Source organism: Aedes aegypti, chromosome 1 (assembly GCF_002204515.2).
Source record: "Aedes aegypti strain LVP_AGWG chromosome 1, AaegL5.0 Primary Assembly, whole genome shotgun sequence".
Lineage (NCBI taxonomy): Eukaryota > Metazoa > Arthropoda > Insecta > Diptera > Culicidae > Aedes > Aedes aegypti.
In genome coordinates, this window is record NC_035107.1 from 104,562,079 (window position 1) to 104,583,528 (window position 21,450).

Genomic DNA, 21,450 nt, shown 5'->3' on the forward strand with positions numbered 1-21,450 from the left:
GATTCCGGCACAGTAGTGGCCACGAGCACGGAGTGCCTTGAAAAAAAAAAAAAAAAAATTAATGCATAAACTTCAGTAATTCCAAGACTATTTCAATTTCTTAGTGTAGTCCTACATCAAGATTTCAGCGTGGGTCATCCTTCACATCACACACTTCAGTTCTCGCTTCACACAATCTGACAGCACCTAATTTATCCCACCTCGAGCAGCGTAAATCCCACTTTGGCGTTTTAAAACAGACCAAACGTCAACAACGACCGAGAGAAAACCAAAAAACTGCGAAAATTTCCAACCGTCGCTGTTTACAAGTGATTTTTGGGGAAAAAACTGGAAATACTGTTGAATTGCCCCTTAAAAGTAGTGAAATCCGTGTGCCATAAACCGACCGATTGTTGTGCTTAGTTTCAAGTTTTGGTTGGTGAAAATCCGCTCTCAAACAGTGACAGTGCTCCGGGACCCGGCGTCCAGAAAAGTAAAGTAAAAGGCGAAACCATGTCCACGAGGGCCCGGCGTGCCGCTACCAAGGCTCCCATCGTGATCGAATCCGACACGGAGTCGGAACCGGAGGACAGCGATCCAGAGGGAATCTTCTCGAGCCCGGACCAACCGAAGAAGGTCAAAAGGGCGCCGAAGAGGCCAAGAGCTGCCGGGAGCGATGATTCCGACTTTGACGAGAGTAAAGTGGCTGAATTGTGAGTATGGGAAGGGGAAGGACGGCACGGTGTGTCTGAAAACGTTATTAACGAAAATAAAATGATTATCAATTCTACATCCAACATTCGAAAAATATGGTATCCGCACGGTGCTCCGCCAGAATGTTGTTATAAAAAATGTATTATATCATGGCGTTACGTCCTAACTGGGATAAAGCTCGCTTCTCAGCGTTCTTATGAGCATTTCCACCGTTTTTAACTGAGAGCTTTCTTTGCCGATTGACGCTTTTTGCTATGACAGGTATGAAGATGGCAGATACTATATGCCCAGGGAAGTCGAAAAAAATTCCTTTACAAAAAGATCCTCAACCTGTGAATGAACCCTCATAATAGCGACTTCGAGGGCCCAGATAGCCGTAGCGGTAAACGCGCAGCTGTTCAGCATCACCATACTGAGGGTCGTGGGTTCGATACCCACTGGTCGAGGATCTTTTCGTAAAGGAAATTTTCTCGATTCCCAGGGCATAGAAGTATTTTCGTACCTGCCACACGATATACACATTAACCTGGAACACGGTTATATGAAAAATTTAGATTTAGGTCCCATAACAACTGTGCAAAATTTCAGCTCGATCGGAGAAACTATATTTTAGCGCCAGCCGTTCAAAGTTTGTATGGGATTTACTATGCACTCAGGCAAATAGACTATCGATAAACATAGGATCCCCTTTGAAAATTCGCCACAAGGAATCGGGTTGAAATTCATAAATTTGCCTTATGAAACCGAAATTTGAAAACAAAAATAGTTTTCGCGGCAACCTGGAATCGAACCAAGGACCTTGCGATCGATAGGCTCGTACGTACACCCCGCGCCTATCGACGCCTTGATGTGGAGTGATGCTAAAACGATACATAAAGCGTTCGTATTGCAATAATCGTTCCATCTTTCATAAGGCAAAATGTATGAATTTCGATAGCCCAGTTAGCTGCGTGTGGGAAAACTTACTTTTGCAAAGAAAAATCGCCAGAGGTCGCCCATATTGCTCTATAAAAGATCTCGATAGGTATTTTTACGATGAACAACATTGCCGAATACCGCAAAGCAATCCGATGCTTGTGAAAAAAGTTATTAAGCATAGACTATTCGGAAATTTTACCCGATTTTGTTATTATTGCTATTCCTTTACGTGTTAATCAACGTCGCCTTGCCAATAGGTTTTCATTGAATAACTTTTTTCACAAGAGTCGAATTGTTTCGCGGTCTTCGACAATATTCTTCATCGTAAAAATACCTATCGAGATCTGTATTCAGAATTTTCAAAGAGCAATATGAGCGACCTCTGGCGATTTTTCTTTGCAAAAGTAAGTTTTCCCATAGTAAATCCCATACAAACTTTGAACGGCTGGCGCTAAAATATAGTTTCTCCGATTGGGCTGAAATTTTGCACAGTTGTTATGGGACCTAAATGCAATCCAAAAAGTGGACTGGAGCGAGAATCTAAATGTTGTCCCACACTAATACACATGCAAAAATGGTCAATCGGCATAGAAAGCTCTCAGTTAATAACTGTGGAAGTGCTCATAAGAACAATCTGAGAAGCAGGCTTTGTTCCAGTTGGGACGTAATGCCAGAAAGAAGAAGCGACTTCAATATGATATCACATAAACTCTTAAGTGTACCATGCTGAATTTGAAGCAATATTTTATTGGTTAAACCAGTGGTGCTCATCCTGCGGCCCGCGGGCCGCATGTGGCCCTCTGAACCCAAGAATGCGGCCCGCGGAACACTTTTGGAGAAAAGAAGAAAATTCTTATTCTACAATTACAAAAGTGCATAACATTTAGTAAGGACTTCCAATACTTCCAAAGAAATGGGGGAAAACTCGTACTGGTCATTATTTATTTTGTGGTTCTTGTTTAAATGTTTTGGGATCTCTTGTTAAATACGTCGTTGGGAAAAATGATATTATCATATGTAACAGACAAATAACTGATTTAATGCTGAAAAATATGAATATTTTCATAATAATTTGAAAAATCTGGATTTGATCTTGATTCTGAATCTGTTTCGTTCACGATTAATTATTTTCAATGTTTGTATTCACAGGCAGAATCTTTCATAAAAATCAAAACAATCAATCTGCAAATCATTCTGATTCTTTTCTTAGAAACAAAACCAATAACATTTTTCAACCCTTTCTCACAGTTTTGGTCGACATTTTATCTGTCAATATGGCGTTTTTAAAATAAGTTCTTGAGCAAAAGTTGTTGCAAAGAAGCTAAACTGTTCAAAATATATATATATATATATATATATATATTTTAATCGAAATCAATTGTTTGTTTATTATTTATCGATGAATGCTACCATGAGAAAAAAAAAATGTTAATGCGCAGGAGAAATTAACAGTGATAAGGAGAGTTTTGTTAATACATTTAATAGCTGGGAAAGTCAATCAGTCCTTTTATTTTGTTTTATATGAAAAACACTCTTTTTTTTCATTATTTAAATCTCATTTGCATATTCTGAGTTTTGGGAATTTTGAATAATTAAATCAAGTGTGTGCATGAATGAGGCCAAATGTAACATAATCGATTTCTTTGCATCGATCTTTTCTTCTGCGAATAAAAGTGACAAGTTTCTTTGCCCTTTTTCACGCTAGTCAGCGAAGTAATCTTACGTCCTGAGATGGAAACATGCCGAAAAATTTGAATCTTCTCTCCTTTATTCACAGAAGAGAAAATCTATAGAAAGAAATCTATCGTGCTACATTTTATGTGACACAAAAACTATAAACTGTTGAAAAACGTTTACTTGGTATTATTGATGCGTAAGTTTTTCAGAACTTTTGTGAAATATATTTTTAACTAACATACGGTCAGAAACTATCTAATTCAGCTGATTTATTGAGCTTATTGGCTGCATCCAACTGCAAAAGCTTTGTGTGTAGTATTTTAAGTGTGCATCTTGAAAATGGTTTCCTGCGAGACGAGCAAATAAACAACGGTTAGCACTGGTAGAAAAAATTGTGTTTAAATTGAATGACCAAAATGTTGGAGACCGCACCTCTCAGATTCAAATATCCCAATGCGGCCCGCTGCGCTGATGAAAAATCACGATTTGGCCCGCAACGTGCTCCAGCTTGAGCACCACTAGGTTAAACTTACGTAAAAGTTTAAAATTTTGTATAAAAAAGGACTGCCTGAAAAAATATCGCAAGAAACAAACTTGCATTATGCCCCCCATTAGCCCATATGATGGAAACCAAAGGCGTAACCTGTAGTGGTGGTATCACATTTTGGCATTTTTTGCTTAAAGCCGCGTCATAATTTATATGGCATAGGCGCAATAATATCAAGCGTGTGCTAGAATAAGGGCGTAAGTCGCATGATCGATTTCTCTTCATCGATCCTCTCTTCTGTGAATAAAGGTGACAAGATGCAAATTTGTTGGCATTTTTTCGCTTCAGACCGCTTGGCAGCGATGCAATCTTACGTCTTGAGGTGAAAAAATAGCGTTAGCGTTAGCGTTAGCGTAGTTACGGTATACTTCGTAGATTGGATACTAGCAACATTCATGTTTCTTTTTAATAATCTCATCCTGACTACTTTCAAGAACAAGGCAGGGGAGTATACCTTGTTCAAATCATAAACAAGAATACTAAAAGCATGAATATCGCTATTCCCGGCCACGCCCATCTTTACCGTAACTTGGGATAGGGGAAGGAAATGTTGATGTAGCACTTACTTAATGAGAGGCCACCGACTCAGCGACACCCTCATAAGTGCTACGGAGTTGGAGGTTGGGGAAGGTATATTGTCAGGATTCGCCTAGAAAGCTGGCGATAGACCATAAATATTTGTTGTTTAAGCGTTTTCAAATTAATCTTTTGAATGCCGGCAATCAAAAGAGAAAACAATAGCTTATTTATAGTATAAATAGTATTTCGCGAAATGCTTGTCGATTGTGCAGTAATATTTTTGCTCAACAACCAGTAAAAAGCAAAACCGATCCCTCCAGGGTCATCGGATTGTGTAACGATACGCGTAAAAAAAAAAAATCACGCCTATTGAAAAACTGTACTGTGCTCATTGAAAAACTGTACTGGGTGGTACTGTATTTTTAGATAATCGAAAAACGAAAGGAAGCGCGTTCGAACTAAACACCCTAGGACACAGTCGGTTTTTCTGCTCAAAATTATACGAAAAGCAGGATCGATCCCTCCAGGGTCATCGAACAGTTAAAAAGCATCCACAACCGATTGTTAGTTGCGTTACACCCGCCCGGACAGAATGCGCAATCTGAACATAATTATCAAACTCCGAAAATAACATTTTCCGTTCAAGAAACGATCAGAAGTTCCACGACGCGAACAAAAACGATCCGGAAGGCTCACAAAAGAAAAAGTATCATACTGGAACAAACTCACCGGATTGATTCTCTAAATTTATGTGCTGCATGTCACTTCCGGATGGTTCGGTGAACTTCGGGCGGCCAAAAACCAACAGTACTGAGGACACAAATCAAACAAATCACTTTTTCATTTTTCACTTTTCACTATTCCATTTCTGAATGTAAAAACGGTCCTGCTTGGGCTTCACGAAGCACTACCCAGCAAGACGCTCCAAAACAGAAGAAAAAAAATCTCCGGCGACGAAAACATGCGCGAAACTGTGAGCTAAATCTATTGGACGACGCAAAACCGAACTGTCCTGCTTGGGCTTCACGAAGCACTACCCAGCAAGACGCTCCAAAACAGGAAAAAACAAAATCTCCGGCGACTAAAACATGCGCGAAACTGTGAGCTAAATCTATCGGACGACGCAAAACCGAACTGTCCTGCTTGGGCTTCACGAAGCACTACCCAGCAAGACGCTCCAAAACAGGAAAAAACAAAATCTCCGGCGACGAAAACATGCGCGAAACTGTGAGCTAAATCTATCGGACGACGCAAAACCGAACTCTACGTCTTGAGGTGAAAAAATACCCACAAACTTGCATCTTGTCACCTTTATTCACAGAAGAGAGGATCGATGAAGAGAAATCGATCATGCGACTTACGTCCTTATTCTAGCTCACGCTTTGATATCTCGGATGTGATCCAACGGACATTCTGCGTCATTGATAGAATTGATGCCCATTTCAAATAATTAATCTATTCGGAGTGGATATTGATACTATTGGTGACGATCAGTTTGCCTTTTGCTAACCTGAATGATCCGTAGCCACTCTTACTATTAGCTAGCTAGACACATCGTTATCATATTCGACGTAGGGAATATTACTCTGAGGAAAATTACTAGTAGATTGACTGAGTAGAAATAAGTGGCGACAATCTTATTTTAATATGGTTTTTACATTGCCATAATAAGAAAAAACCTCTTTTGTAACAACGGTATAAAAAATCTGATTCCAGCTTTTTCGCAAAATTTACAAGTAAAAAGTAGGCGTTGTGAAGCATTGCATTTGGCACCGAAAAGTGAATCTTGTAGGAGACTGTAATAGAAGCCTAAGATAACTTTGCTCTTAAATATTCACTATAAAATGACTATGGAAAGTAAGACGCTGAGATCGATTATTAGGGTACACTTGCTAGTTTCGAGAAATTGTTGAACAAACAAGGAAAGTGACTTTTTTCTTTAAGTATATATGAACGTAAAGACCTGAACTAGAGCTACTACTAAACAGCCTAATTTTGTTAAGACTTGACGACAATTGACATTTAAGACTCTAATCTTACGTAAAAGACAGGAGTAATCAGAATAGCACTTAAATGACAAATTATTCAAAACCATTTCGACTAGACAGTATTAGTAATGACACTACTACACCACTATTTAAAAAAAAATCTGATGAAGCTGCTGTTTTTCACAATTCTTCCTTTTCTCAGAAGCAAGGGAATATGGGTATTTAAAAAAAAACTACCATGTCACAATACTAAAAAAACAGTGTTGATGTGGGCACCATAGCCTAGTCCGGCTGAGTATTAGTCCTGGTAGAGGGGAAACTTGGCAAAAGCCAGACCGAGGGTTCAGCCTTGACAAGTTAAGCTGTCAGGCAGCTCCAACTGAATACCATACAAAAAAAAGAAATTTAAGTGACTTACCAAAACAAGATTTAAGTTTTTAATATCTCTATTATTTAATTAGTAAAGAATTAACATACCTAGGGCCTGCATCAGGATTCTTTTTAGAGAATGGATCTTTATTTTTATGCGAGTTTCTAAAAAGTTTCTATTTTTGTTTAAAGCAAGGTCATGGACAACCGGTTAATCTACAAAAAGTTATTTGATTTGTTCGGCAATCATTTTTAAGGCAGAAAATGGTACATCTGGTAACCTTAGCTAGGATATATGTCTTTCGAATTGATGGTCATTTTGGTTTCGTTAAAAACGATGGCAGGGGTTTTCTTTCACTTGGAGCTAACTTTTGTGTTTTTGGGGGTTTTCAGGAAGCATCCTGTAAAAAGGAAAGCGTTGGTCAAAGAGGCAGAAAGTCCAGCTAAAAAGCCGAAAGCTGAACCTAAGCCCAAAGCAGTGAGGAAACCAAGAGAGCCCAAAGCTCCAAAGGCGCCCAAAGAGCCCAAGGCTCCAAAGGTTCCAAAGGAACCGAAGGCCCCAAAAGCTCCGAAAGCTCCCAGAACAACGACGGGTGTGAAGCGCAGTCGAAAAAAGGCTGAGACTGCGCCCGAAGAACCGACTGAGGAAATCGTCACAGAAGTTAAGATTGAAGAGAAGCCGGAGGATGTTAAAATGCCATTGGACTCTTCTCTGGAGATCATGGCTCCGGAGCTTCCGATCAAGCCAGAACCGGTTCCAGTCAAACACGAGATCGCCGACGAAGTCGATACCAGGCCAAAGTACAAGAAGCGAGTTAGCATGACGGTCCGAGACCAGTGGGATGATTACGAGCTTCTAGCGGAAATGCAAAATATCGACCGGAGAACGGCCCGGACCATTATCAAATTGTTTGAGGAGGAGAACACGATTCCCTTCATCTGTCGGTACCGGAAGGAGCTGATCGGAGACATGACTCCGGACGATTTGCGAGACGTTAAGCTGGCGTACAATCAGATCTTGTCCATCAAGTCCAAAGCCGACACCATCATTAAGAATCTGGAGAAGGAAGAGAAGCTTACCGAAGATATTAAACAGGATCTGCTGTGCGCCAAAAGCATCGACGAACTGGACCACATGTACGCTCCGTTCAAACCGGCCAATAAGGGCTCGCTGGCTGACCGAGCGAAAGCACTCGGTTTGGACAGCTTTGCGGAGGGTATTCTCATTGGAAGTCTTCCGCAGATTGATTTGCCGGAACTGGTGAAACCGGAAGTGGAAGGACTGGAAACTGTGGAAAAGGTGGAGGAAGGTATCAAGCATCTGATGGCGCACAACTTTAGCAAGAATACGGCGGTTCTGGAGGAAATTAGAAGACTGTGAGTATATAGTGATAATGGCAGGGCGATTTTTGTTCTTTTAGTAAAGCAATGCTTAGCTGTTTAATCTGTTTTTGGTTTCAGTTTTTTTTTTTTTCAAGCATTCCTATTTTTAAGGCACTTAGTCGCTACCAGCTCGTGATGGGCTTCAATGATGGTAACATTTAAAATGTATTAAATTACCTACTTCTTTTCAGCATTTCAAAATACGACATTGTCCTAAGCTCCACTCAAATAACCAAAACGCGAAAGGCCGAAGAAAAGGACGAATCCAACAACAACGGTAAAGGGGCGGGCGGTATGAAACGGATTCCCAAAAAGGTGGACGAACACAAGTTCGAGCATTACTTCAGCTTCACCTGCTGCACCAAGTATCTGCGACCGCACCAGATTATGGCGCTCAATCGGGGCGAGAACCAGAAGGTGCTCAGTATTAAGCTACAGTTTAAGGACAACGTCAAGGGAGACCTGTACTGGTTTCTGAAGAAGGAGTACCTCCAGGAGGGAACGGCCTCCCGCAAGCGGACGGAATTGTTCGAGGCTTCGTTCGACGAGGCGTTTACCAAAAAGTGTAAGTAGAGACAAAGTACCTGAGGACGGAAGTCAACCTGCTGTGATATTCTTAATTGTACGTTGTTACTCACAATTCCGTGTAGTTTCTATATTGTTATTCAGCCTTTGTTAAGGACAATGTTAAAATAAATTGTTTGAATAAATTCCTTAATATGTTATCTGTCTTCTGGATGTTATAACATTGATTATCGTTCTAAGAAAGACATTTTAAAGAAAATCACTGATCGAAGTTGTTTTTTAAGAGGATTAAAAGCTGAGTTTCACAGGTATCTTTTAAAATACGTGGTCACTATTTTAATGTAAGTTTCTGAAACCTCTATACTTTCGATGGATGATCTCTTAAGTTTCTTCGTTAACGTTTTGCTGCTTGTTGTGAATCCTGCTGCAAAATTTTAGAGGCTCCAGAAAACTTTTAGACTTTATGTGACTGTTCTTAAGGTTCTTATTGAACTTCTTCTCAGATTCCTCGAAATAAAAAATCTTCGGGAATTCCTCTAGTGATTCTTACAGAGATTTCGAGATTCCCTTTGAATTAAAAAGAACTGTCCAGGAATCATTCTAAAAATTCTTGTAGAGATTCCTTCTCCAAATCTCCGCGGAATTTGTCCAGACATTCCTCCAGCGATTTTCAATATGATGCTCAGAACAATGTTCACAGAATTAGCTTCAACAAATCCCTGAGCACTCAAACACTACAAACCTCAGTAATTCACACATAGATTACTCTGATTCCACCAAGACACCGCTTTCCTAGTTGTTACTGTACGAGATCTTCCCAAGATTACTACAGGTGTTTTTTCAATAAAATCCCCAGAACTATAATTCAGAGTTTTGAAGAAATTCGTTTAGACATTTTTGCAGGAATCCCTTCTGGATTTCCTCCAGGAGCTCATACGCTCGCTTATTATCCAAGCCACTTTTATATGAATTTCTTCAAAAAATCCTACAGGAATAATCTAGGAAATCCTAGAGAATTTATCCGCATCATTATCCTTCAAGAATTCATAGTTTCGTCCAGGAATCGCTCAAAAAAATCCTACAAGATTATTCTTGGAAAACTATTAAAAACTTTTCCAGGTATTCATCACGAAGTACTTTCAGTTCTTTAGCATATCTTTCAATGATTTATCCAAGGGCCGTCCATATACCCACGTGGACACAAAAATAAAAAATCAGTCATTCAAGCTTTCTTTGCAAGTCGTATGAGGCGAATAAGTCTTTTTGAATATCTGTCAAATTTGTGTGCTTCATGGCCGTGCGATTTGCGGCGTCATTCGTTATGACATATTGTGGGAAGCCCGAATAACAAAAAGTAGAATGAAAAAAAATCAAAATCACATAAAGTCAAAACATTAAAATTTATTTTATGCAGTCCAGCACATTTTCTACAATATTTTGGATATTTTTTTACAATAGGGTAAGGCGGACAAAGATCCACAAATAACGTTAGGAAGCGTCAAATTATTACGTAATGTTTATTATTTTTTGTGGGGCCTTCCTTAGCCGAGTAGTTAGAGTTCGAGGCTACAAAGCAAAGCCATGCTGAAGGTGTCTGGGTTCGATTCCTGGATCTTTTCGTAATGAACATTTTCTTGACTTTCCTGGGCATAGAGTTACACGATATACGAATGCGAAAAATTATATTCAAAAATAAGGAGCCGTTCCAGGATTTCCATCAGATATTGTTTAATAATTCTTCTCTCGATTTCTCCAGGTGAAGATTCCAGTTTCTTCCAGTCATTTTTTTAGGCATTCTTTCAGAAATTTATCAGTGGTTACCCCAAATTTGTTTCAATTGTTTCTCCGGGATTCATTCTAGGAAATCTATTGAAAACTCTTCTTGGAATTGCTTAATCAATTCGTCGAATCTTGTTTATAAAGTTCCCCTAGAAATTTATCTAGAAACTGCTCCACTCCAGCATTTCTTGCTCAAACGTTTCTAGAGTAATTTATCAAGTAAAATCTGCATGGATTTTTCAAAAGTCCTTTCATGGTTTTACACCAGCATATACGAAAGCAATTATTTCAATAATGTCTCCGATCATTTCTACACAAATTTAGATTATGTGTGGCGGTCCGATGAACCGTTTTTCAAGGAACCTCAGAAATCCTGCGGCATGTTATCAAACAGTGAAATAAATTCATATTCGTACAGAACAGTGTTTTCACATCAATTTGGTAAAAAACTATGATATGATATATCGAATTCAAAATACTTTATCAATGATGAATGTCATAGGTGTCATCGATTATTTGACAATCATAAACTGTTTCCATTTATTTTCATTTTTGATATGTTATTTTCTTTTAATTTGAACCAAATTTTTGTTTTGAAAAATAGGATAAAGTTGATTTTAAACTTACTTGTAAATATAATCTAAACTACGAACTTTGTTATTGAACAAACTACCCTATCCATGCTGTCCATAGCACAGTGGTTAGATCCAGAATAAATGGCGGTCAAAAGTATTCTGACTTTGAAGGAACTCAGTAGAGAAACTCTTCCAAAACACCACATCTTTGATAAAACATGGGAAAATCCTTGTGCTGTGTTTTACTATGCGTTTTGTCTTAAGTTCAAAAACAGACAGAAATTGTAAAATTGTTATCATGAATCTTGATAGCATTTGTAACATGATATAATCTTACCACTCAATTATTAATTATATAATTCGCTTGATAATTGTTGATGAGCGTCCAAAAATTACGCAACACTTTTGGGGGATCTTAGGAAGTGATTACGATCAGGCATTGCAGAAATCGCTCTCATTCGATTTTGAAGCACGATCAAAGCGAGCGAAGAAAAACATACCATCTGCGGTCTATGATCGGCAATGTATCGCAAGTTGTAACAAGTCTGATAAAAAGGAGCAGCGAACGAAAGCCCAAAGAGAGAGAGCGATGATAAAATCCATAAACAGTCTCTCATAATGTGCTGCATATTATGATAGTTACAGAGAGCGATACGTGAGAGATTCTCTCAATTTTCTCAAGTTGCAACCCCTGGTGACGATCCATACAAATATTTTGAAAATGTGATACTAAAGGCGAAATATAGGAAAGTATGGTTTGAAATGATCAAATTTACGTGGTGTAAATACATAATATAGGGTCAGTGTTCCCTTAGTAGACAGTCCCCTATAGTCGCACTAGTGGCCTTTTACGGCCGTTTCGCTAAAAATCGTTTCAAAATAGTTTTCGACATAAAGATCAGGAGCTATTTATCTAAGTACCATTGATACACAGCTTGATTTTGTTCAAAAATTATCGAAATAATTAGTTTTGCTTAAAATTGGAGCTTGCGCCTATAGTAAACCTATTGTTCCTATAGTAGCACTACTGAGAGAAATTATTGATGAATTAGGAACTTTTTTTTACATCAAACAAAAACTTTTGATCTACACTTTAAAGGAAAAATATAAAAGTTTTGTAAAAATACGGTTTTGATTTGTATTTTGCCAACACCGTGATGCTAGTGCTACTATAGGAACAGAAATTAGAAATAGTGCTACTATAGGCACATGTGTTCCTTTAGTGGTAAAAGCGATAATTAATATATACATATGAGTTTTCGTAGTTTTCATATTTTTCCCAAAATCAAGATAAAAAGCTTTCAGATGATGTAAAAATAATGACGCTAGCGTTATTATTCGATTTTATACGAATATTTGGTCTTAGCTATGCGGCTATTGGTACATCGACCCTATACTTGTTCAGATCGAACAAATCACACCACATACCACGGTGCTCCCCTGACCGTTTTTATCAGAAAAAAATCTCCATCAAATCTGTGCTCACCAGTCGATTTCTATAGCTAAGCTGCATGTCTGGGCAAAATTTTAAAAAAATCGTAGGGCCCGTTTTGAAGTTACGCCCTTTTGAATGTGTAAGTCCACAAATTCTAAGGAAATCTGAGATATTCAAACGAGTTTTCATTGGCCGAGATTATCAGGATGGATATAATATTAAAATTTGAACCAAAGTAGGTTTATATAGTTATTTGTAAGTTCTGGGAAGAGTTTTGAATGAGAAGATAGACGAAATTTGGAGTTACGTCCTTTTGGAAGCGTAACCATTGAAAACACTTATTTCCAATAGTTTAATTAGGCATTCTTATACTTTTGAGCATATTCAAATGTTTTCAATGGCACATTGCACTTATTTGCCGCAAAAGTATTTCACAATTAACTGATTTTCCATAGGCTCAAGTGTTTTAAGGCATTACGGAGCTAATTTCATCATGTAACCAAATTAGTTCTTGTAGCACAATATTTTGGCTAGCTTGGTAAACCCATGTACTCACGATTCAGTTTATTTTACATGCAATTATTGTTACCTGTTGTACATCGAAGAGAAGTATACGTCAAGGAATACTCTACGAGGTAAGTTTTCGGTTATGGATAACAGTGTATGGAATAGAATAAAATTAAAAACGTAGAAAGCATTGATACAAAATGGAAGAAAAGAATGCAAAGTTTAAAACATCCGTTGTTATTTTGTTTAATGGAGTTCAAATTTGTAGCATTTACAGAGCTTAATTTTATATGTTTGTCTTTGTCAATTTGAAAAACTTTGTGAGGCTCCAAAAGTATGATTTTTTTTACTTCACAAGCACAGTCTGCGATCGAGAATAAATAAGTTTACATGGAAATCTTCAGATTGTGTAGGATTGGAACCATATTCTGGTATGTCGTCCAGCAGGTTATCAACAGGGCACAGAACAATTTACGATATTCAGGTAATCAAAACTGGAATTTACGTAAAATCCATGAACAACTCTGTTTTAACCATATTTTATATATCTTTTCAAATTTATACCCTTTGACCTTGAATTCAATTATCCCGAATACCCGAAGACCATCTCCGCAAGTTCCAGTTTCTAGAATGGCATTACTTCGAATTCTATTATCACAGGACAATGTCATTCAAGGTAATTATATATTCGGGACAATAGCATTCAGTCTAATAGTGCGTTTAGGGTGATGACACTCGGGTTAATGAAATTCGGAGTTAAGGTATAGAATCTTCTCAAGAGAGTTTGATTTTCATGGGAGACATGTAGCATAAAGCTCTGAAAGTGTAATGTTATTAAAATAAATTAAACCAAATTATAACGAATGTTTTTTTATTTTTCTTAAGCACATTTCAAGTACTGAGGCTTTCTCTTCACGAGTTACCATGGAATGATTGATTTATACAATTTTTTTACTATTGTATTCATACAGAGTTCTTACGTGTTCGTGAAATCGAAAAGACCGAGAAACACAATGGTAAAATTGTAGATTTTTTGAAAAATATAAATTTGGTAATGTATGCTACAAATGATCACAAAAGTATTGACAGTGGTCTAGAGTTCTATAGTTTGGCCAATTATGCATTACTCAGCAATTAAAGTTTATGTTCTGAGGCAGTACAAAATTAGCCGCAATAGCCGGTAGCTTCTGCTTCTTCTTATTGGCATTACGTTCCAACTGGGACAGAGCCTGCTTCTCCACTTAGTGTTCAATGAGCACTTCAACAATTATTAACTGAGAGCTTTCTTTGCCAAAGTTGCCATTTTTGTATCGTGTATCGTGTGGCAGGTACAAACATACTCTTTTCCCTCATACTCTATTTTCATTACGAAAAAATCCTGGACCGACCAGGAATTGAACCTAATCACCTCTAGCATGGCTTTGCTTGGTAGCCACGGACTCTAACCACTCGGTTAGGGAAGGCCCAAGGGAGCTAATTGGGCCATAACAATATTTTATGAATAATAATAATGACACGAGCATTGCTCCGTAATGCCTTGCAGCGCTTGAGCCTTTGAAATAATAATCATATTCATATGATATTTTTTCATATTTATTCTGATAATCACGGCTAATAAAAACTCGTTTGAATATCTCAGATTTCCTTAGAATTTGTGGACTTACACATTCAAAAGGGCGTAACTTCAAAACGGGCCCTACGATTTTTTTAAGATTTTGCCCAGACATGCAGCTTGGCTATAGAAATCGACTGGTGAGCACAGATTTGATGGAGATTTTTTTCTGATAATAACGGTCAGGGGAGCACCGTGCATACTGTTCATGGCTACTATGCTAAAATGTTATCACAGCTGATATGTAATGTCAGAAATGAAAAGAAAATGAAAGATATCCATCAAATATTTAGAGTAAGGCCCTTTTAAATACTGCAGGACTTTTTTTGATCATTTCACTTTTTCAATGATAATAAATCTTCGAGCTGTTTAGTGGAACATATATAAATAAATGAAAACCTGAATTTAGAACTATACTATTTAATTCCGCTAGAGTTTATATTATTTGACAGATATGCGTATTTCGACCTCAACTGTAAGGCCGTCTTCTGTGTGGTGTACTAGACTCAACTTTTTCAATGCTTTTTATCAAGATTGGCACCGCCATGCACCCAGAAATGAGAGTATCAAAATGAATGATCAGAAGATTACAAGGAATTTCTTGAAAAAAAGAAATCATGTTAACAAAACAATTTGTGGTTGAATTGTTGATGCAACATGAGAAGTTATTTACGAATTATTTAAATTTTATTCATTTCATTGAGTTACTTTGTTCACAAGCATACCGTTAGATTTTTTTACGAATTCTTGAAGAAAATGCTGGTGAAATCTTTTTGGCACATTTGAATTTTTTCAAGGATTCCACCAATTTATGCTTCTTATGCAAATACAATCGATACAATAAGGCTACAATTTTCGATTTTATTTCTGCAGGATTTTCTGTAATATCCTTAGGAATTAAAACGGATAACAGAAAAAAAGCTTAGATTTTCTGGAATCAGTGGAAAAAATTGTAACAATCATTATATTTTTGTTCTTCTTGTAGAATATTGTGTGAAATTTAACATTTATTTTTGATAACCGTGATTTTTTTTTTTAAATTTTTAATTGTAGGAGGTGCCTGAAAATGTCTATAGTAAGTACCGTAAAACGGGGTGAATAGAAAAAGTGGGGCGAATAGAAACAAAGTGACCTTCAGTTAAAAATGTAATGATAAACTTTAAAAACCTACTGAAATATTTTTTTTCCAGTAGTTTAAAAAAAAACAGAGTATCGCTAGACTCTTTCAAATTAAAAATTTTGCTACATTTCTTATTAAAAAATTGAGAAGAAAATATTGAAGTCTCAATAATTTTTGATAGCCATTTTGGCTGATTTCAAAAATGATCAAAAATTGAACTTAGTTTTGAAATTTTTTTTTTCTTCTCTAAGTAACTACATGTTGATATTTCTTCAAGATGCACTTAAAAATGTGTTTATTTTTCCATTAAAATGAAAAAAGTATTGATATATACAGAACAGTGTTTCTATTCGCCCCAATTGCGGGGTGAATAGAAACATACAACATTTGCATAAATCTATGTATGACTTAATTTTTATTTTTTAACAGCAATTGGGGTCTTAGCAAAGGAAGACGCGACCCATATTTAAGGCTAATAAAATTGGTTTTTATCCACACGGTTTAAGTTGTACACATTCAAACGTGTCGGAAAGTGTTTCTATTCGCCCCATTTTACGGTATCTAAATATTCCCCCATTACCTTCCAGCTGTCGCAAGGATGTGGTCAGAAAAACTCATGACTGCTAAAGAAGCGTCAATCTGGTCTAGATTGCTAATTTCCAAATGTCTAGATTGGATAAATGCGACGGCAGGAAGAAAACCATATAATTTCTAACAATGATCAGATAATTTTAATCATGGGCTCTTCTTTTATACTAAGGGATCTTCTTTTATACTAAGCAATTCAATTATTCAATATTTTTTACAGATTAACTAATCAATGATCATGAGATAATTTGAAAATATTTACAGGCTCATTGGATCGCCCCACATAATTTAATTGATATGTTGAAAAAAAAAAAATACATGCACAATAACAACAAAACATTTGCGATCCACACAGTATAGCTGATCATCTTAACATTTGACGCTTTTCTTACACGTGCTTTTACTGTCGATTACCATCATATCACCAATTTACGATGCTTATTAAACTATGTAGGAATAATTTATACATTGCTTGCTTTATAGGACTTTTCCTATACGTTAAACTATAGCTTTAAAATATGCGAGTTCTACTCATAAGTACGTTCTACATTACGTTTCGTAGCTCGCAATGGTCAACACCATTTTAATTTTGACTTATTTCCAGGACATTTGCGGGCTACTAAAATCTAGGGTGTTTTTTTAAATAGCATGCTTTTTAAACATTTTTTTGCCTTATTTCACTGTGTATAAATTTAATGCAAAATTTTATTCAACTCAGGTGTACTTTTTGTATATACAAACAACTTCTATGAAGATACTATTGCGGTTTGAGCTCTCTTTGAATTCATATATAGCTGGTGAATCATAATTCACCAGCTATTTATGAATTATGAATTATGTTTATTATAAGTTTTTGAAACTCATTCAGTATTCCCAAATATTATTCTAAAAGCAATGCCATTAAAAAATGACGTTACTGCTCGAGCTAATAGATTTTATAACAAAAATCACCCAAATTTACTTTAACACAACTGAACGATTTTATATATTATTATTATTATTATATATATTATTATTATATAAATATATATTATTATATATTTTATAAAATACTCGATCAATCATAGACAGCATTAAAATTTAGCTATAAGTATTGTATACTTGAATTTTGAAACATGTTAAGGTACCGCGGGGCAAGTGGGTAAATGGGGTAAGTGAAAATAATGTGTATATTTTATTAAATATGTGAATTAACGTTTCAAAATCATGCGTAAACCGTTGATGCCATTCAGAACATTACGGTAGGTAAGAGATTCCTGAGATTTTTCAACTATTATTGCATAATAGAGCGAAAGATTGTTAACCTGTTAACTGGTACTCCGTAACAAGTTGGCGGCGTGCAATCTTATTTTAATATTTTCAGTGGAAAAAAGTTGCGGAAAAAATATTCTGCACCACTTCTAAGTTGTCCCCTCTGACAGTTTTAAATTGCAATAAAAAAAGTTTTAGAATTAATTCGACATAGACCTAAAAATAACAAAATTGAAACACCGTCAATTTTCCAATCACGTGGGGCAAGTGAAAAGTTTCTCATTAGAGATTGAATTTGTATTTTCTTCCTAAGTAGCTACAAGTACACAAGGTTCGCAATTATCATAGAACAACAGAACGTGCTTATAATTCAAGAAACACTATACTCAAAGCATTAGATGCTATTATCATGGTCAAATCATGAAACTTCTCTAAAAATAAGGTTGCCAAATATTACGATATTAATATGTTTACTTCGGACAGCCGATGAAAAGGAAGACGTTGATTGAAAAGTTCCAATATAATAGAACGCACGGAAATCTCGTGCAATGTCTATGTAAAGCTAGTTCAAAACATAAAAATGGGGTATAGGTGTATCCACATAAAAAAAAAATCTAAATACTTTATTGAAGCATTCCGTTTGATTTCTTTTGAAGAGTTATTCGACGTCATATCCAATTTTTTAAAAACAGATAACGAGCGGTGGAAAATCTACAGAGCAGAAATGCAATTGATGTCCTATAATGTAAGAACTAACATTGGAAATGTTGCAGTTATAATGTTGTCGAATCATTTCAACAATCATAACTGAACAGAAGAAAATTCAAGTAACAAGAATAAAATTTTCTTTGTGTACATGTTACTTATGTTATTGTTCATTAGGACGCCTTAACAGATGTTAAAGGTAATAGAAATCGTGAATGTAACTGTTAGTTGTTGGATTTATTGTCCAAAACGATAAACTTTTCACTTGCCCCACCTGTGGGGCAAGTGAAAAGTAAGGAGACTTTTTTCAAAAACTTTTTCTGTACTTTTTTCTTCAATTTTACATAAAAATCAATTTCAGTATACTGCTTATATTTGGTGAGAGTCATGCTAAAAAATATACACGACTCATTTGTTTTAATTTAAGGTCTCTAGAATTTGAAGAATCCCAACTATGCAAAATCCATTACCCACTTGCCCCACGGTACCTTATAAATGGAAACAGTTATATGATTTTCGAAAAATGATATATATGACGTTCATTATTATATTGGCCTAAACTTAAGCGTTTGGCACTAAAATTGGGACAGGGCCTTTGGACCCTATTCTATGCAGACATCCGCGAAAGATTTCCTGGACAAGTTCCTGAAGAAACGCTAGGAGTAATGTATGGAGTTATTCCTGCAGGTATTTTTAGATAAATTTCTGGTTGTAATCTCAATAAAATCATGAACGATTTTTTTAAGACAAAGCTTAGAAATACTCGGAGGCATCTCTAGAACAATTTCTATAGTTATCCTTGGAAAAAAAAATCCGGTTGAATTCTTGAAGGAAACTTGTGCGGAAATGATGAAGGAATTCCACAAGAAAACCGTAAAAGAATCAATAGAAAAATACAAATAAACTGAAAGAAATATCCTTAGAGAAATGTCTAATTAGATTCTCTGAAGAATCCTTATGAAAGCTCTCATCTACTGGTCTCTTTTTGGACTCTTATTCCAGGCTTAGGGTGAAGATGAATCGAAGCCAAACCTCACATATTCAAGAGCACAAATCTGGAGAACCAAACACCCGTTTGAGCTGAAAACTTAATTGATTGGTCACCACCAGCGAGTGACCAATCGATTAAGTTTTCAGCTCAAACGGATGTTTGGTTCTCCAGATTCGTGCTCTTGAAAATTTGAGGTTTGGCTTCGATTTATCTTCACCTTAAGGGTTTCTAAAGTCCAAGAAGGATTACCACCGCTTACGAAATCTAACTTCTGCTAACGAAGAATCCACTAGGGTTTATTCGTATTTCGTTTCTTTGATACATTCATAATATCCGCGTGTTTCCTACCGGTGATCAAAGCACACACTATCTATCCTTTGCCCATCTTCCGCAGTGGTACCATTGATGAGCCGCACAGTTCGATCGGAGCTGACCAAGCGTGCGGAGAAAGCCTCCGTCGAAGTTTTTGCCAACAATCTCAAACAGCTGCTGCTCACCGCCCCCGTCAAGGGCGAGAAGATCCTGGGCATCGATCCGGGTTTCAGCAACGGCTGCAAGCTAGCCCTCATCTCGGAATGCGGCGACCTGCTGGACACGGCCACCATCTATCCCCACATCGGTGGCGAACGGTCCAAGGTTGCTCCGGGCATTTTGGCCAACATGATGCGAAAGCATAGCTGTGCGTTGATTGCCCTGGGTAACGGAACAGCTTGCCGAGAAACCGAATCCATGCTTTCGTACATGATGGAAGAAGGGATCCTGGATAAGCGATTCGTCCGGTATAGCATCGTTCCGGAACAGGGAGCATCCATCTACTCGTGTAGTGAGGTCGCCAAAAAGGAATTCCCCAAAATGGACGTTAATTTGATCAGCGCTGGTAAGTCCTAATCCTTAATATAATTCCAAGAAAAGTAAAAAACATCATAAATCAGTTCACTAACAGAAAATCACAGCTCTTCAAATTATTCTGGGACCCCATATTGACCCCAGAAAACACATGAAGGGTTTAGAAACATTCATCATACAAACCTGTTTTTCCCTCTTTCCAGTATCAATCGCCCGCCGACTGCAGGACCCCCTGTGCGAGTACGTTAAGATAGAGCCCAAGCATCTCGGCATCGGGATGTACCAGCATGACATCAATGAGAAATCTCTCTCGGAAACCCTGGACGAAGTGGTGATGGAGTGCGTGTCCTTCGTTGGCGTAGACATCAACACCGCCTCCGTTAGCCTGCTGAGTCACGTGTCTGGATTGACTGCCAAACGAGCCGAACATATCGTTTTGCATCGAACCAAAAATGGACCCTTCCGTAGTCGAGAACAACTGCTCAAGGTGAAGTTCATTGGCGACAAAACCTTCACCCAATGCGCCGGTTTCATTCGCATCGAACCGCTGACGGCCGGCATTCGAGATTACAATCTGCTGGATTCCACGTGGGTACATCCGGAGAGTTACGCTCTGGCCGAAAGCATCATCACTAAAGCCGGCCTTTCCAACAAGGACATTGGCCGCGTAGATTTCATCCTTGGAATCCGAGACTTTGCCTATCGTACCCCGAAAAGCGCATTGCCAGGCATGTTCAACCAGACCATCGAACGGATCGAATGCGTCCTGTCCGCGCTGCAGCGGGAACTCCTCAGAGATTACCGAGCTGACATCAATAAGCCGCCGATGTTCAAGAAGGGGCTAACCTCGATGTCGGACTTGGCCGAAGGAACCGTCCTAACCGGAGCGGTGAACAATGTGACCGATTTCGGTGCATTCGTCGACATCGGCGTAGAGAACAATGGACTGATTCATCGAAGCAAGATGAACGGAATGCGTGTGAACATTGGAGACCAGGTGGAAGTGACGGTCTTGTCGATTGACGTTGGCAAAGGGCGGTTAGGGCTGAAGCTGGAAAAGATTCTGTAGGCGCGCAAACCGTAAGTAGATATTGAACGCATCGTGACTCAACAAGTAGGTGTTTAGTAATAGGACTCGCATTTTGTAACATTGATCAGGCAAAAATGTTCGTTTGTTGTTGCAGTGTAGTAGAGAAGTAAGTTGGTATTTTATTCTCTTCGAAATCTCCTAGCTCGTTCTCCTACACACCGCCAAAGATGGTCATAGGCAGCCGATGTTCGAGACCCTAAGTGATTGCAGATCCTCTTAGGGCCTAGTTTTACGCACCGAACAATCGGATGATTCTTTTCTGACCGCAGCTTATTTGGAGCCCGTAAGAGGCCCACAAACAATACGCGCTTCTGTAGTTCAATAATAACAAA

The 21,450-nt window shown here is 37.6% G+C and overlaps 1 protein-coding gene across 1 annotated transcript; it reads left to right on the forward strand.

Moving 5' to 3' along the window:
• Positions 1-198: 198 nt before the first annotated feature.
• LOC5564408 (uncharacterized protein YdcI) lies at positions 199-21,224 on the forward strand. The gene is made up of 5 exons (XM_001648700.2): positions 199-692; positions 7,105-8,088; positions 8,286-8,659; positions 19,577-20,059; positions 20,232-21,224. The coding sequence occupies exons 1-5, from the start codon at positions 493-495 to the stop codon at positions 21,095-21,097; spliced, it is 2,907 nt and encodes a 968-aa protein (XP_001648750.2). The 5' UTR covers positions 199-492; the 3' UTR covers positions 21,098-21,224.
• The last annotated feature ends 226 nt before the right edge of the window (positions 21,225-21,450 follow it).